The 18,309-nt window shown below is 46.5% G+C and overlaps 2 protein-coding genes across 16 annotated transcripts in view; one reads left to right on the plus strand and one right to left on the minus strand.

Annotated features, from left to right (window-relative positions):
- Positions 1–8,133, minus strand: part of HIBCH (3-hydroxyisobutyryl-CoA hydrolase) — a 536,626-nt gene extending 528,493 nt beyond the window's left edge. For 8 of the 9 annotated variants that reach the window (XM_073558177.1, XM_073558173.1, XM_073558174.1 and 5 more), the window contains exon 1: positions 7,963–8,133. In XM_073558177.1, coding sequence (XP_073414278.1) covers positions 7,963–7,982 — 20 coding nt within the window. In that variant the 5' untranslated portion in view covers positions 7,983–8,133. The remainder of the gene's footprint in view (positions 1–7,962) is intronic. The other variant, XM_073558172.1, reaches the window with a different exon arrangement.
- Positions 8,045–18,309, plus strand: part of INPP1 (inositol polyphosphate-1-phosphatase) — a 124,491-nt gene continuing 114,226 nt past the window's right edge. Inside the window, exons 1-2 of one of the 7 annotated variants that reach the window (XM_073558185.1) lie at positions 8,201–8,276; positions 15,249–15,315. The gene's annotated coding sequence lies outside the window, so the exon portion shown is untranslated. The other 6 variants (XM_073558184.1, XM_073558182.1, XM_073558178.1 and 3 more) reach the window with 6 other exon arrangements.

The following is an 18,309-nucleotide window of genomic DNA, read 5'->3' on the forward strand; positions in this document are numbered from 1 at the left end:
GCACATGTGGAGAGGGCACTGACAGTAGGATCTCATGTGTGGGTTATACACTGGCACATATGGAGAGGGCGCACTGACAGTAGGATCTCATGTGTGGGTTATAGACTGGCACATATGGAGAGGGCACTGACAGTAGGATCTCATGTGTGGGTTATAGACTGGCACATATGGAGAGGGGGCACTGACAGTAGGATCTCATGTGTGGGTTATACACTGGCACATATGGAGAGGGCACTGACAGTAGGATCTCATGTGTGGGTTATAGACTGGCACATATGGAGAGGGCACTGACAGTAGGATCTCATGTGTGGGTTATAGACTGGCACATATGGAGAGGGCACTGACAGTAGGATCTCATGTATGGGTTATAGACTGGCACATATGGAGAGGGCACTGACAGTAGGATCTCATGTGTGGGTTATAGACTGGCACATATGGAGAAGGCACTGACAGTAGGATCTCATGTGTGGGTTATAGACTGGCACATATGGAGAGGGGGCACTGACAGTAGGATCTCATGTGTGGGTTATACACTGGCACATATGTAGAGGGGGCACTGACAGTAGGATCTCATATGTGGGTTATAGACTGGCACATGTGGAGAGGGCACTGACAGTAGGATCTCATGTGTGGGTTATAGACTGGCACATATGGAGAGGGCACTGACAGTAGGATCTCATGTGTGGGTTATAAACTGGCACATGTGGAGAGGGCACTGACAGTAGGATCTCATATGTGGGTTATACACTGGCACATATGGAGAGGGCACTGACAGTAGGATCTCATGTGTGGGTTATAGACTGGCACATATGGAGAGGGCACTGACAGTAGGATCTCATGTGTGGGTTATAGACTGGCACATATGGAGAGGGCACTGAAAGTAGGATCTCATATGTGGGTTATACACTGGCACATATGGAGAGGGCACTGACAGTAGGATCTCATGTGTGGGTTATAGACTGGCACATGTGGAGAGGGCACTGACAGTAGGATCTCATGTATGGGTTATAGACTGGCACATATGGAGAGGGCACTGACAGTAGGATCTCATGTATGGGTTATAGACTGGCACATATGGAGAGGGGGCACTGACAGTAGGATCTCATGTGTGGGTTATAGACTGGCACATATGGAGAGGGCACTGACAGTAGGATCTCATGTGTGGGTTATAGACTGGCACATATGTAGAGGGGGCACTGACAGTAGGATCTCATGTGTGGGTTATAGACTGGCACATATGGAGAGGGCACTGACAGTAGGATCTTATGTATGGGTTATAGACTGGCACATATGGAGAGGGAACTGACAGTAGGATCTCATGTATGGGATATAGACTGGCACATATGGAGAGGGCACTGACAGTAGGATCTCATGTGTGGGTTATAGACTGGCACATATGGAGAGGGCACTGACAGTAGGATCTCATGTATGGGTTATAGACTGGCACATATGGAGAGGGGGCACTGACAGTAGGATCTCATGTATGGGTTATAGACTGGCACATATGGAGAGGGCACTGACAGTAGGATCTCATGTATGGGTTATAGACTGGCACATATGGAGAGGGCACTGACAGTAGGATCTCATGTGTGGGTTATAGACTGGCACATGTGGAGAGGGCACTGACAGTAGGATCTCATGTGTGGGTTATAGACTGGCACATATGGAGAGGGCACTGACAGTAGGATCTCATCTGTGGGTTATAGACTGGCACATATGGAGAGGGCACTGACAGTAGGATCTCATGTATGGGTTATAGACTGGCACATGTGGAGAGGGCACTGACAGTAGGATCTCATGTATGGGTTATAGACTGGCACATGTGGAGAGGGCACTGACAGTAGGATCTCATGTGTGGGTTATAGACTGGCACATATGGAGAGGGCACTGACAGTAGGATCTCATGTATGGGTTATAGACTGGCACATATGGAGAGGGCACTGACAGTAGGATCTCATGTATGGGTTATAGACTGGCACATGTGGAGAGGGCACTGACAGTAGGATCTCATGTGTGGGTTATAGACTGGCACATATGGAGAGGGCACTGACAGTAGGATCTCATGTATGGGTTATAGACTGGCACATATGGAGAGGGCACTGACAGTAGGATCTCATGTATGGGTTATAGACTGGCACATATGAAGAGGGCACTGACAGTAGGATCTCATGTATGGGTTATAGACTGGCACATATGGAGAGGGCACTGACAGTAGGATCTCATGTATGGGTTATAGACTGGCACATATGGAGAGGGCACTGACAGTAGGATCTCATGTATGGGTTATAGACTGGCACATATGGAGAGGGCACTGACAGTAGGATCTCATGTGTGGGTTATAGACTGGCACATGTGGAGAGGGCACTGACAGTAGGATCTCATGTGTGGGTTATAGACTGGCACATGTGGAGAGGGCACTGACAGTAGGATCTCATCTGTGGGTTATAGACTGGCACATATGGAGAGGGCACTGACAGTAGGATCTCATGTATGGGTTATAGACTGGCACATGTGGAGAGGGCACTGACAGTAGGATCTCATGTATGGGTTATAGACTGGCACATGTGGAGAGGGCACTGACAGTAGGATCTCATGTGTGGGTTATAGACTGGCACATATGGAGAGGGCACTGACAGTAGGATCTCATGTATGGGTTATAGACTGGCACATATGGAGAGGGCACTGACAGTAGGATCTCATGTATGGGTTATAGACTGGCACATGTGGAGAGGGCACTGACAGTAGGATCTCATGTGTGGGTTATAGACTGGCACATATGGAGAGGGCACTGACAGTAGGATCTCATGTGTGGGTTATAGACTGGCACATATGGAGAGGGCACTGACAGTAGGATCTCATGTATGGGTTATAGACTGGCACATATGAAGAGGGCACTGACAGTAGGATCTCATGTATGGGTTATAGACTGGCACATATGGAGAGGGCACTGACAGTAGGATCTCATGTATGGGTTATAGACTGGCACATGTGGAGAGGGCACTGACAGTAGGATCTCATGTATGGGTTATAGACTGGCACATGTGGAGAGGGCACTGACAGTAGGATCTCATGTATGGGTTATAGACTGGCACATGTGGAGAGGGCACTGACAGTAGGATCTCATGTATGGTTATAGACTGGCACATGTGGAGAGGGCACTGACAGTAGGATCTCATGTGTGGGTTATAGACTGGCACATATGGAGAGGGCACTGACAGTAGGATCTCATATGTGGGTTATACACTGGCACATATGGAGAGGGCACTGACAGTAGGATCTCATGTGTGGGTTATAGACTGGCACATGTGGAGAGGGCACTGACAGTAGGATCTCATGTATGGGTTATAGACTGGCACATATGGAGAGGGCACTGACAGTAGGATCTCATGTATGGGTTATAGACTGGCACATATGGAGAGGGGGCACTGACAGTAGGATCTCATGTGTGGGTTATAGACTGGCACATATGGAGAGGGCACTGACAGTAGGATCTCATGTGTGGGTTATAGACTGGCACATATGTAGAGGGGGCACTGACAGTAGGATCTCATGTGTGGGTTATAGACTGGCACATATGGAGAGGGCACTGACAGTAGGATCTCATATGTGGGTTATACACTGGCACATATGGAGAGGGCACTGACAGTAGGATCTCATGTGTGGGTTATAGACTGGCACATGTGGAGAGGGCACTGACAGTAGGATCTCATGTATGGGTTATAGACTGGCACATATGGAGAGGGCACTGACAGTAGGATCTCATGTATGGGTTATAGACTGGCACATATGGAGAGGGGGCACTGACAGTAGGATCTCATGTGTGGGTTATAGACTGGCACATATGGAGAGGGCACTGACAGTAGGATCTCATGTGTGGGTTATAGACTGGCACATATGGAGAGGGCACTGACAGTAGGATCTCATGTGTGGGTTATAGACTGGCACATGTGGAGAGGGCACTGACAGTAGGATCTCATGTATGGGTTATAGACTGGCACATATGGAGAGGGCACTGACAGTAGGATCTCATGTATGGGTTATAGACTGGCACATATGGAGAGGGGGCACTGACAGTAGGATCTCATGTGTGGGTTATAGACTGGCACATATGGAGAGGGCACTGACAGTAGGATCTCATGTGTGGGTTATAGACTGGCACATATGTAGAGGGGGCACTGACAGTAGGATCTCATGTGTGGGTTATAGACTGGCACATATGGAGAGGGCACTGACAGTAGGATCTTATGTATGGGTTATAGACTGGCACATATGGAGAGGGAACTGACAGTAGGATCTCATGTATGGGATATAGACTGGCACATATGGAGAGGGCACTGACAGTAGGATCTCATGTGTGGGTTATAGACTGGCACATATGGAGAGGGCACTGACAGTAGGATCTCATGTATGGGTTATAGACTGGCACATATGGAGAGGGGGCACTGACAGTAGGATCTCATGTATGGGTTATAGACTGGCACATATGGAGAGGGCACTGACAGTAGGATCTCATGTATGGGTTATAGACTGGCACATATGGAGAGGGCACTGACAGTAGGATCTCATGTGTGGGTTATAGACTGGCACATGTGGAGAGGGCACTGACAGTAGGATCTCATGTGTGGGTTATAGACTGGCACATATGGAGAGGGCACTGACAGTAGGATCTCATCTGTGGGTTATAGACTGGCACATATGGAGAGGGCACTGACAGTAGGATCTCATGTATGGGTTATAGACTGGCACATGTGGAGAGGGCACTGACAGTAGGATCTCATGTATGGGTTATAGACTGGCACATGTGGAGAGGGCACTGACAGTAGGATCTCATGTGTGGGTTATAGACTGGCACATATGGAGAGGGCACTGACAGTAGGATCTCATGTATGGGTTATAGACTGGCACATATGGAGAGGGCACTGACAGTAGGATCTCATGTATGGGTTATAGACTGGCACATGTGGAGAGGGCACTGACAGTAGGATCTCATGTGTGGGTTATAGACTGGCACATATGGAGAGGGCACTGACAGTAGGATCTCATGTATGGGTTATAGACTGGCACATATGGAGAGGGCACTGACAGTAGGATCTCATGTATGGGTTATAGACTGGCACATATGAAGAGGGCACTGACAGTAGGATCTCATGTATGGGTTATAGACTGGCACATATGGAGAGGGCACTGACAGTAGGATCTCATGTATGGGTTATAGACTGGCACATATGGAGAGGGCACTGACAGTAGGATCTCATGTATGGGTTATAGACTGGCACATATGGAGAGGGCACTGACAGTAGGATCTCATGTGTGGGTTATAGACTGGCACATGTGGAGAGGGCACTGACAGTAGGATCTCATGTGTGGGTTATAGACTGGCACATATGGAGAGGGCACTGACAGTAGGATCTCATCTGTGGGTTATAGACTGGCACATATGGAGAGGGCACTGACAGTAGGATCTCATGTATGGGTTATAGACTGGCACATGTGGAGAGGGCACTGACAGTAGGATCTCATGTATGGGTTATAGACTGGCACATGTGGAGAGGGCACTGACAGTAGGATCTCATGTGTGGGTTATAGACTGGCACATATGGAGAGGGCACTGACAGTAGGATCTCATGTATGGGTTATAGACTGGCACATATGGAGAGGGCACTGACAGTAGGATCTCATGTATGGGTTATAGACTGGCACATATGGAGAGGGGGCACTGACAGTAGGATCTCATGTGTGGGTTATAGACTGGCACATATGGAGAGGGCACTGACAGTAGGATCTCATGTGTGGGTTATAGACTGGCACATATGTAGAGGGGGCACTGACAGTAGGATCTCATGTGTGGGTTATAGACTGGCACATATGGAGAGGGCACTGACAGTAGGATCTTATGTATGGGTTATAGACTGGCACATATGGAGAGGGAACTGACAGTAGGATCTCATGTATGGGATATAGACTGGCACATATGGAGAGGGCACTGACAGTAGGATCTCATGTGTGGGTTATAGACTGGCACATATGGAGAGGGCACTGACAGTAGGATCTCATGTATGGGTTATAGACTGGCACATATGGAGAGGGGGCACTGACAGTAGGATCTCATGTATGGGTTATAGACTGGCACATATGGAGAGGGCACTGACAGTAGGATCTCATGTATGGGTTATAGACTGGCACATATGGAGAGGGCACTGACAGTAGGATCTCATGTGTGGGTTATAGACTGGCACATGTGGAGAGGGCACTGACAGTAGGATCTCATGTGTGGGTTATAGACTGGCACATATGGAGAGGGCACTGACAGTAGGATCTCATCTGTGGGTTATAGACTGGCACATATGGAGAGGGCACTGACAGTAGGATCTCATGTATGGGTTATAGACTGGCACATGTGGAGAGGGCACTGACAGTAGGATCTCATGTATGGGTTATAGACTGGCACATGTGGAGAGGGCACTGACAGTAGGATCTCATGTGTGGGTTATAGACTGGCACATATGGAGAGGGCACTGACAGTAGGATCTCATGTATGGGTTATAGACTGGCACATATGGAGAGGGCACTGACAGTAGGATCTCATGTATGGGTTATAGACTGGCACATGTGGAGAGGGCACTGACAGTAGGATCTCATGTGTGGGTTATAGACTGGCACATATGGAGAGGGCACTGACAGTAGGATCTCATGTATGGGTTATAGACTGGCACATATGGAGAGGGCACTGACAGTAGGATCTCATGTATGGGTTATAGACTGGCACATATGGAGAGGGCACTGACAGTAGGATCTCATGTATGGGTTATAGACTGGCACATATGGAGAGGGCACTGACAGTAGGATCTCATGTGTGGGTTATAGACTGGCACATGTGGAGAGGGCACTGACAGTAGGATCTCATGTGTGGGTTATAGACTGGCACATATGGAGAGGGCACTGACAGTAGGATCTCATCTGTGGGTTATAGACTGGCACATATGGAGAGGGCACTGACAGTAGGATCTCATGTATGGGTTATAGACTGGCACATGTGGAGAGGGCACTGACAGTAGGATCTCATGTATGGGTTATAGACTGGCACATGTGGAGAGGGCACTGACAGTAGGATCTCATGTGTGGGTTATAGACTGGCACATATGGAGAGGGCACTGACAGTAGGATCTCATGTATGGGTTATAGACTGGCACATATGGAGAGGGCACTGACAGTAGGATCTCATGTATGGGTTATAGACTGGCACATGTGGAGAGGGCACTGACAGTAGGATCTCATGTGTGGGTTATAGACTGGCACATATGGAGAGGGCACTGACAGTAGGATCTCATGTATGGGTTATAGACTGGCACATATGGAGAGGGCACTGACAGTAGGATCTCATGTATGGGTTATAGACTGGCACATATGAAGAGGGCACTGACAGTAGGATCTCATGTATGGGTTATAGACTGGCACATATGGAGAGGGCACTGACAGTAGGATCTCATGTATGGGTTATAGACTGGCACATGTGGAGAGGGCACTGACAGTAGGATCTCATGTATGGGTTATAGACTGGCACATGTGGAGAGGGCACTGACAGTAGGATCTCATGTATGGGTTATAGACTGGCACATGTGGAGAGGGCACTGACAGTAGGATCTCATGTATGGTTATAGACTGACACATGTGGAGAGGGCACTGACAGTAGGATCTCATGTATGGGTTATAGACTGGCACATGTGGAGAGGGCACTGACAGTAGGATCTCATGTATGGTTATAGACTGACACATGTGGAGAGGGCACTGACAGTAGGTCCCTTCCAGCAGATCTCAGCTTCTCACTGGTTGCACACTATAGTAGTAGCCGCTTTCAGTCAGTCAGATCCTGATTTCTTCATACACACCGGCTGTGGTTCCTGTGACCTCTACTCTGTGGGAGCTTCAGTGACAGAAACCATTGCCGGCACACAAGCCCCTTACCTGGAGCGGGCGCGCAGCATCGCTGACAGTGACAGAAGGGAAGGAGCACAGCAGCGACCAGAGCGGAGATGATTTTGTGAGAGAATGATGTCACCGGAAGGGGCGGGGCTTTCTTCCGTCCTGTGAAGACCCCATAGCAGGAAGTAGCGCTGTGCTGAGGCTGCTGGAGCGGTTGAGCCTAGACCGTATTTTGGTAAGTCAGAACACGCCCCCGGAAATTACATCATACCTGGTGGGAGCACATACAGTGTAGCGTTTACCGGTCTGGGCGCTACAGTCGGGAGACGGCGGCGCTAACGCGGAGTCATTTCCATGTATGTAATCTGAGGATCCCCTGTGGGTGAGGTTGCTCGTGCTCTATACTCCTGCACATGTGGGGAGAATGGTGGTGGGTGAGGCTGTTGCTGTGGGATGGGTGGCTTTCGTAGTGGCTGTCGCTGTGGGGTGGGTGGCTTTCGTGGTGGCTGTCGCTGTGGGGTGGGTGGCTTTCGTGGTGGCTGTCGCTGTGGGGTGGGTGGCTTTCGTGGTGGCTGTCGCTGTGGGGTGGGTGGCTTTCGTAGTGGCTGTGGGGTGGGTGGCTCTCGTAGTGGCTGTCGCTGTGGGGTGTGGCTGTCGCTGTGGGGTGGGTGGCTCTCGTAGTGGCTGTCGCTGTGGGGTGGGTGGCTCTCGTAGTGGCTGTCGATGTGGGGTGGGTGGCTTTCGTAGTGGCTGTCGATGTGGGGTGTGGCTGTCGATGTGGGGTGGGTGGCTCTCGTAGTGGCTGTCGATGTGGGGTGTGGCTGTCGCTGTGGGGGTGGGTGGCTCTCGTAGTGGCTGTCGATGTGGGGTGGGTGGCTTTTGTGGTGGGTGGCTTTCGTGGTGGCTGTCACTTTGGGTTGGGTGGCTGTCGCTGTGGGGTGGGTGGCTTTCGTGGTGGCTGTCGCTGTGGGGTGGGTGGCTTTCGTAGCAAGGCTGTGGAGTCGGTAAGCCAAATCTCCGACTCCTCAATTTCCCTTACACCAACTCCACGACTCCGACTCCCACATATATTGCTTATATTTAAATGAAAAATTTATTGTAGTACAATGTGAACATCAGACATTTAATCATTTCTATGATCCAATAATCAAGATATTTAGAACATAATATCTATTTATTGGAATACAACTTTAGAACACAAAAAACTGTAATAAATTGTAAATATGTAATACACTGTATAATATCGATTACATATATACAGTACAGACCAAAGTTTGGACACACCTTCTCATTCAAAGAGTTTTCTTTATTTTCATGACTATGAAAATTGTAGATTCACTCTGAAGGCATCAAAACTATGAATTAACACATGTGGAATTATATAATTAAAGTGTGAAACAACTGAAAATATGTCTTATATTCTAGGTTCTTCAAAGTAGCCACCTTTTGCTTTGATGACTGCTTTGCACACTCTTGGCATTCTCTTGATGAGCTTCAAGTGGTAGTCACCAGAAATGGTCTTCCAACAGTCTTGAAGGAGTTCCCAGAGATGCTTAGCACTTGTTGGCCCTTTTGCCTTCACTCTGCGGTCCAGCTCACCCCAAACAATCTCGATTGGGTTCAAGTCTGGTGACTGTGGAGGCCAGGTCATCTGGCGTAGCACCCCATCACTCTCCTTCTTGGTCAAATAGCCCTTACACAGCCTGGAGGTGTGTTTGGGCCCATTGTCCTGTTGAAAAATAAATGATGCTCCAACTAAACACAAACCGGATGGAATAGCATGCCGCTGCAAGATGCTGTGGTAGCCATGCTGGTTCAGTATGCCTTCAATTTTGAATAAATCCCCAACAGTGTCACCAGCAAAGCACCCCCACACCATCACACCTCCTCCTCCATGCTTCACGGTGGGAACCAGGCATGTAGAGTCCATCCGTTCACCTTTTCTGCGTCGCACAAAGACACGGTGGTTGGAACCAAAGATCTCAAATTTGGACTCGTCAGACCAAAGCACAGATTTCCACTGGTCTAATGTCCATTCCTTGTGTTCTCTAGCCCAAACAAGTCTCTTCTGCTTGTTGCCTGTCCTTAGCAGTGGTTTCCTAGCAGCTATTTTACCATGAAGGCCTGCTGCACAAAGTCTCCTCTTAACAGTTGTTGTAGAGATGTGTCTGCTGCTGGAACTCTGTGTGGCATTGACCTGGTCTCTATTCTGAGCTGCTGTTAACCTGCGATTTCTGAGGCTGGTGACTAGGATGAACTTATCCTCCGCAGCAGAGGTGACTCTTGGTCTTCCTTTCCTGGGGTGGTCCTCATGTGAGCCAGTTTCTTTGTAGCGCTTGATGGTTTTTGCCAATGCCCTTGGGGACACTTTCAAAGTTTTCCCAATTTTTCGGACTGACAGAGGCTGGTTTCACATTAGCGCATTTTCAGCGCGCGCACGGCCGGGGGTAGCTCCGCCCCTGAGCCGGCTCTCTGCCCGGCGTGCCCGCCCCTTGCTTGTAGCGATGCCTACTAGCGGACAGCGGCGCCTGCGATCGGCGCACCCTATCTTTAGCATAGGGTGCGCAGATCGTGCGCAGGCCGTGCGCTAGTTGCGCTTTGACCTGCGCTGCGCACTTTTGACGGTGCGCCGTGTGCGCCAAAATCAAACTTTTTGGATTTTGGCGCGCACGGCGCACCGTCAAAAGTGCGCAGCGCAGGTCAAAGCGCAACTAGCGCACGGCCTGCGCACGATCTGCGCACCCTATGCTAAAGATAGGGTGCGCCGATCGCAGGCGCCGCTGTCCGCTAGTAGGCGGCGCTACAAGCAAGGGGCGGGCGCGCCGGGCAGAGAGCCGGCTCGGGGGCGGAGCTACCCCCGGCCGTGCGCGCGCTGAAAATGCGCTAATGTGAAACCAGCCTAACCTTCATTTCTTAAAGTAATGATGGCCACTCGTTTTTCTTTACTCAGCTGCTTTTTTCTTGCCATAATACAAATTCTAATAGTCTTCAGTAGGACTATCAGCTGTGTATCCACCAGACTTCTGCACAACACAACTGATGGTCCCAACCCCATTTATAAGGCAAGAAATCCCACTTATTAAACCTGACAGGGCACACCTGTGAAGTGAAAACCATTTCCGGTGACTACCTCTTGAAGCTCATCAAGAGAATGCCAAGAGTGTGCAAAGCAGAAATCAAAGCAAAAGGTGGCTACTTTGAAGAACCTAGAATATAAGACATACAGTACTTTCAGTTGTTTCACACTTCTTTGTTAAATATATAATTCCACATGTGTTAATTCATAGTTTTGGTGCCTTCAGAGTGAATCTACAATTTTCATAGTCATGAAAATAAAGAAAACGCTTTGATTGAGGAGGTGTGTCCAAACTTTTGGTCTGTACTGTGTGTGTGTGTATGTGTATACACACACAGTCACTCACTCACTCAATATGACTTATCTCGGCTAAGATAAAGCCTAGTCCCTCAGGCTACATTCACACTATGAACCTAGCACTAAACTTTTTTTTTTTTTTTTTTTCCTGCTACATGATTCACAACTACTATCCAGGGCTGTGGAGTCGGTAAACCACAGTTGCGACTCCGACTCCTGGATTTTATCAGGCTCCGACTCCAACTCCTTCATAAATGGACAATTCATAACAACAAATTTACTGTTGTAAAATATTAAACATCGTGCTTATTCAGTTTCTCACCATCATATAAGTAATCAGACCACTTAGAGCAAAAACTACCTTTATTAGAATACAATTAGAATATAGCAAATAACTTTTATAAACTTTTCTAAACTGTAAGTAAATATGCAATAAACACTTTTATGCAGTTAATAAGAAGAAATCTATAAATTTGTCCTCAGAAAAAGTATTGCCTCTGTCAGATCCTCCTTCATGGATGCCCTCAAATCTGATCTAATTATTTTGAGAGCAGAGAACAACCTCTCTACACTAACTTGTGTTGGTGGCAAAGCAGTAACCACTCGGGCAACATCTCTGACAATGTCAGGATACAGAGGAATCGCTTGTTGCACTGTTATTTTTGATGAACGGTCAAATTTCTCAATTTCTTTTAGTGCACATGAAAAATTCTGCTGAAATGTACTGGCTGTGTTCCTTGATGGGGATGACTCTTCTTCTATGCGGGAACGCTTTGCACGGTCCTTGTGATCCAAATATTTTTCGAAATTAAATTCTTCATCAGTTGATGATGAGGGTGAAGATGAGGCAGGACGACCAAATTCTTCTTGTTCCTCCTGACTGTTCTGCAACCCTTTCATCCTTACTGCTATTTCAAACAGAGCTTCTTTTCCTTTACTAAGGCTAGTTTCACACTTGCTTTTTTTTGCAGCGCGTTTTTCCCGCAAAAAAACGCATTAAAAAAACGCATACAAAAGCATACAACTGCTGCGTTTTTTTCAAGCATTTTTATGAGCATGCATGAAAAAAACGCAGCGTTTTTATGCGTTTGTAAGCGTTTTTAGTGCGTTTTTACCGCGTTTGCGTTTTTTTCCAACATTAGGTGGCCCCTCACACTAACCCAAACCAAGACTTTACTAACCCTGACCCTAACCCTTAACCAAACCATACTTAACCCAAACCCTAAACCCTAACTAACCCTAACCCTGACCCTAACCCTGACCCTAACCCTGACCCTAACCCTTAACCAAACCATACTTAACCCTAACCCTGACCCTAACCCTTAACCAAACCATACTTAACCCTGACCCTAACCCTGACCCTAACCCTTAACCAAACCATACTTAACCCTGACCCCAACCCTAACCCTGACCCTAACCCTAAACCCCTTTAACTAACTCTAACTCATACCCCTAAATTCCATGGTTAAAAAAAAAAAAACGCTTGTGCAAAAAAACGCATACATAAGCATGCCAATGCGCACATATGCGCACCCATAGGCTATAATGGCCATTTTTAGCGCAAAATGTGCGCATGCGCTTTTTTGCAGGGCCAAAAAATGCAACATGCTGCGTCTGGAAAATACCAACGCATACCCCAAAAAAACGCAGCGCATGAAAATCGCATACATGCGCATGGCAGCACGCAGGTATGCGCACCCATGTTAAATATAGGGGAAAAAACGCATGCGCAGGTTAGCGTTTTTTCCAGCGCTAAAAAACGCAAATGTGAAACCAGCCTTAGCTGTTGATCATCTAGAAGAATCCGATGCATTGGGTCTACATAAACAGCTGCCAAAAGAATGTTATTTTGTAATAGCTCCTCTCTCCGTTTCATTGAAGTAGCAATGCCACTTGCAATTAACCCTCCTCTTTGGGACAGGCGAAACATCAGGTTCTTCCACTCCTTTAAGAAAATACCTGGAGTTAAGTCCTCTGCTTGTAATTTTTTAGTCACTGTAAATGGGTGCTCTAGCAATTTTTCCAGCTCAGTCACCTGATTCCACTGACTTTCATTTAGCGTCAGTTGAGGGTTAGCCATGTCTACAAGAATGGTTGAACTGAAAACCTATCGCTGAATCATTAAGTAAGTACTGCCCCATCGTGTGGCTTGATCAATAATTGCCCCTTTTCCAGCACGTCTCTTCAAAATTGAGTCAACTTTAGGGGTTCTGGCAACAGTAGGCAAATTTTCTCACCTTGCCAATCAGTGCAGCAGCATGTCCTTCTTGCAGACTGTCTCTTATAGCCAGCTGTAGCGTATGCACAACACAGCGCATGTGATGAATGAAAGAACATATTGACACAGTTTCAACAAGATCATCTAAACTATCATGTTGCTGTTCATCTGAAGCAACTTCAGTTTGCTCCTCAGTTACAATACTGTGTTCCTCTATTTCAAACATTTCTGTGTCTGTGGACCCAGAATGTTCTTCTAGCTGCTGGTCACCATCATTACTCTCATTCATTAGCTTAATAGTACTTATCATATTTGAAGCATTGTCAGTTACGACAGAAAGAACTTGCTCTTTTTTAAGTTCATAGTCTTGCAGAACCTTTTCCACCAAGACCTGGAGAAACTCACTGGTGTGATGAGCTTTGGTGTGTCTTACTGCCAATGTCTTGGTAACTATTTCATTTTTGTCACAAACAAATCGGACATTGATGGCAAAATAGTTCACTCTGTGACGTGTGCAGGCATCCATTTTAAGAAACAAAGCGTCCCTTGAGAGTTTTTTTAAGTTCTTCCTTTTGTTTAAAAGCTTCTTCGATTACTAATTTTTTAATACTCTCTCTCTCCAGAGAAACACCAAGCTTGCGGGTCATTTCCCCATTCAGACACATAAAAGCTGGTCGTGAAAATAATGAAATAGGCACACTATCCTTTACAACAAGCTCTATGATCTGTTTTTTAAATGTATCTACTGTCATTGTCACAGTAACTTTGTCACTGACAAAATATCTTGCAACTGATGGCTGCAAAGTTCTCTGCTCCTTTGTTTGGCTGGAAGAGCTGGGCACTGGTTCATTGGTTTGGATGCAGTCTTTCTCATCCACTGCTTTCAGTACTTCTGGATGAAAGCGCTGTAAATGTCACTTTAGATTAGAAGCTCTGGTAGGAGCATTTTTATCTTTGCCTGAATATGCACTCATCTTGGCGTCACATCATTTGTTTTCGTCTGGATCATTTGTCATACACTGACAGACATAATGTTTTCTATCTTGAGTGATGGTGAAATGTTCAAATACAGCTGATTTAATGTGATGCTTCTTTGACATTCTCAGGTTTTTAATTCTGCATTCACAATCCAAATGACAATTGTTTTTCCTAAAAACAATTGTACAAAATTATTGCCAGGTCGTACAACTGATATAGTTATCAGTAATACTGTTATTATTCCTCATGTACTCACAATTAACTGATGCAAAGTTTCTTGAAAGGATAATACTTCTTAGTCTTCCTCTTCTGAGTAGCAGGCAGCTGTGAGATGCTTGGAAGACGCACACCTAGTATGATCTAGTCTAGAGGAGGAGCTTTACTACTAAGAATTTGCAACACATTTTCACTTTCAGTTTCATACATTGTAAGTAGGGGGGTTGGGGCAGCATGAGGTTAACCAAGTATAAGATTAGATAAGGGCAGTGGAGAACAGTGACACATAAGAAGTAAGAAATGTGTCTATCTCCAGCAGAACTGCTTATCACTGTTGTTCATAGTTTGATAGAACATATATATTTCAGTAACATTTATAAAATTCATATGAAAGTTCAATTATGAAATATTAATACAATTTTTTTTTAAAGCTGGAGTCGGTACATTTCTACCGACTCCGTCTCCAACCAAAACTAACTCCGACTCCGACTCCACAGCCCTGCTACTATCATACGCTCCATTTCACTGCGTCTTGTTTTTTAGATGCCTAAAGCACCATCGTCCTTCCTGATAGATGCCTATAAGCTCTACACAATCTATATACCACACGGTATGTTTGACATTCTTATGGATTGCTGCTATATATTTTCTATGGCTCTTTTTAAATTATTTGGCGTGCTATGGGCAGTGTGGGATACCTGGCGTTATCTGCGACCAATTTATCCTATTTTTGTATGACCATTTTGACTATTGTTTGTACTGTATATACTTCTGTTTTCCTTTTGTTTTTTTTTTCCCTTTTTTTCCTTTGTTATTTTTTCTGTTTTATGACGTTTTGTTTTGTAATTATATTTACCCTTGTAGTAACTGAAGAAGGTCACATTGACCGAAACGTCTTTTTTCGTGTACTACAATAAACCGCCTTACAGATACCTTTAAGTTGAGTGCTAGGTTCATATTTGTTGCTTTAACGGTTTGGGAACCTAACCTTAGCACCATCTTGAGTTGTGCTCACGGTGTTCTTTCTATACATTCACACTATGGGCGTAGCCAGGATCAAACCTAGGGGGGGCAGAATCTCATACTGTTCCGCAGAATTTCATACTGCACACCTCAGCTGCTGCAGAACCTCATACTTCACACCCCTACACTTGAAAATAAAGCCTGCACCTTAAGATGTGGTGATGAATGCAGTCTATTAATTCCAACTCTCAGTTGATGTTGCTGAAGATGAGCCATGCCTGTCCTGGGCGTCCTTTTGGGCAGCTATGAGGTGTACCTGACTGGTGCTAAAAAAAAAAAAGGAGTGTTAGTCTGTGTGCTATCCGGCTTTCATTCTTTTTGGTACAGATATGATATGGATAGACAGATATGGATATATAGAGCAGATTTCTAATCTGCTTTTGCTATTGAAAACATCTAAGCTCAAAAACCTTTCAGGTAATGCGTTTTTTTAAAAAGCTGATCTGCTTTTGCAACTGAAAAACGTATCCTCAAACGCAGGAAAAACGCTGTGTGAATGTAGCCTTAGATCAGGAATAGAACAGTCATTTATAGGACATTTCATAACTTTCCCAAATTCCTATGAAAAAATATTCAGCATATTCTGAGTTGAACTACTGTACCCAATTTATTATAATGAAAGGAGAAACACAAGAGCACGCAATAAATCCCATATAGAAAAATGCAAATTTTTATTAATAAATTAGTAACAATAATACAAAAATGGATAGCAGCAGATGTGCTCATAAACAGTATGGACAATATGTCCCATGACCCAACCTCACACCCCCCAGATGGAAAACCCGGTGGTTATATACCGTGAACCGTATGTCTTAGATCGAGATACCAGCCCAGCAAATCTGGAGTAGATAATCTAGGTAGCAATAGCCAAATACATCCCTGCCAATGCCCACTCACAGTAAGAGTCAGAGAGATAAAACCGATGCTGGTTAGGATCAAAAGACCGTGTAGAAAGACCAGAGGACAACTCACCGAGGAGGGGAAGAGGAGGGAGTCCCAACAGTGGGGCCTCCACTGTTGGACTCCCTCCTCTTCCCCTCCTCGGTGAGTATAACCACCGGGTTTTCCATCTGGGTGGTGTGAGGTTGGGTCATGGGACATATTGTCCATACTGTTTATGAGCACATCTGCTGCTATCCATTTTTGTATTATTGTTACTAATTTAATAATAAAAATTTGCATTTTTCTATATGGGATTTATTGCGTGCTCTTGTTTCTCCTTTCATTATCATATGCTTTGAGCTTGCGCTTTGGGTGTTGGAGCTGGGTTGTCCCTTGTCTCCTCATCACCCTTTACTTATGGGACATTTGTTGCCATGTACCCAATTTATTATATATTTTAGGAGTCGGTCCATTTTATACCGACTCTGACTCCACCAAAATGAGCACCAACTCCGACTCCACAGCCCTGTTTCGTAGTGGCTGTCGCTGTGGGGTGGGTGGCTTTCGTAGTGGCTGTCGCTGTGGGGAGGGTGGCTTTCGTAGTGGCTGTCGCTGTGGGGAGGGTGGCTTTCGTAGTGGCTGTCGCTGTGGGGAGGGTGGCTTTCGTAGTGGCTGTCGCTGTGGGGTGGGTGGCTTTCGTAGTGGCTGTCGCTGTGGGGTGGGTGGCTTTCGTAGTGGCTGTCGCTGTGGGGTGGGTGGCTTTCGTAGTGGCTGTCGCTGTGGGGTGGGTGGCTTTCGTAGTGGCTGTCGCTGTGGGGTGGGTGGCTTTCGTAGTGGCTGTCGCTGTGGGGTGGGTGGCTTTCGTAGTGGCTGTCGCTGTGGGGTGGGTGGCTTTCGTAGTGGCTGTCGCTGTGGGGTGGGTGGCTTTCGTAGTGGCTGTCGCTGTGGGGTGGGTGGCTTTCGTAGTGGCTGTCGCTGTGGGGTGGGTGGCTTTCGTAGTGGCTGTCGCTGTGGGGTGGGTGGCTTTCGTAGTGGCCGTCGCTGTGGGGTTTACCAACCCGCTTTTGCGATCGCTGTTATTAACCGTATAACTTCGACCGACCGCAAAAAAAGCCCCGATTTTGCTTTCAGTTTCTCCCTCCTCTGATGTGCGATCACATCAGAGGAGAGAGAAATGGGCTCCCTGATCCCCCTCAGACCCTCCTGCCTCCTCCGGTGGGCACCACCATCTTGGTCCGTGAAGAAAATGGCGGGCGCATGCGCATTGAGCCAGCTGAATCTGCCGGCCAGCAGATTCCATTCATCCATTCAATATTTATTTTGATCACTGTGATAAACCCTATCACAGTGATCAAAATAATAAAAATGGCGGGCGCATGCGCAGTGCGCTCGCTCGAATCTGCCGGCTGCAGATTCCATTATTTCATTTTGATCACTCTCAGAGTGATCAAAATGAAATAAAAAGTAAATGAACCCCCCCGATTATCACCCCCATAGGTAGGCAGAACTAATAAAATAAAGAAAATATTTGTATTTTTCCATCAGGGTTAGGGTTAGGGTTGGAAAGAGGGTTAGGGTTGGAATGAGGGTTAGGGTTGGAATGAGGGTTAGGGTTGGAATGAGGGTTAGGGTTGGAATGAGGGTTAGGGTTGGAAAGAGGGTTAGGGTTGGAAAGAGGGTTAGGGTTGGAAAGAGGGTT

Source organism: Dendrobates tinctorius, unplaced genomic scaffold, assembly GCF_039654945.1.
Source record: "Dendrobates tinctorius isolate UK_male_01 unplaced genomic scaffold, ASM3965494v1 ptg000254l, whole genome shotgun sequence".
NCBI classification, from domain to species: Eukaryota; Metazoa; Chordata; class Amphibia; order Anura; family Dendrobatidae; genus Dendrobates; species Dendrobates tinctorius.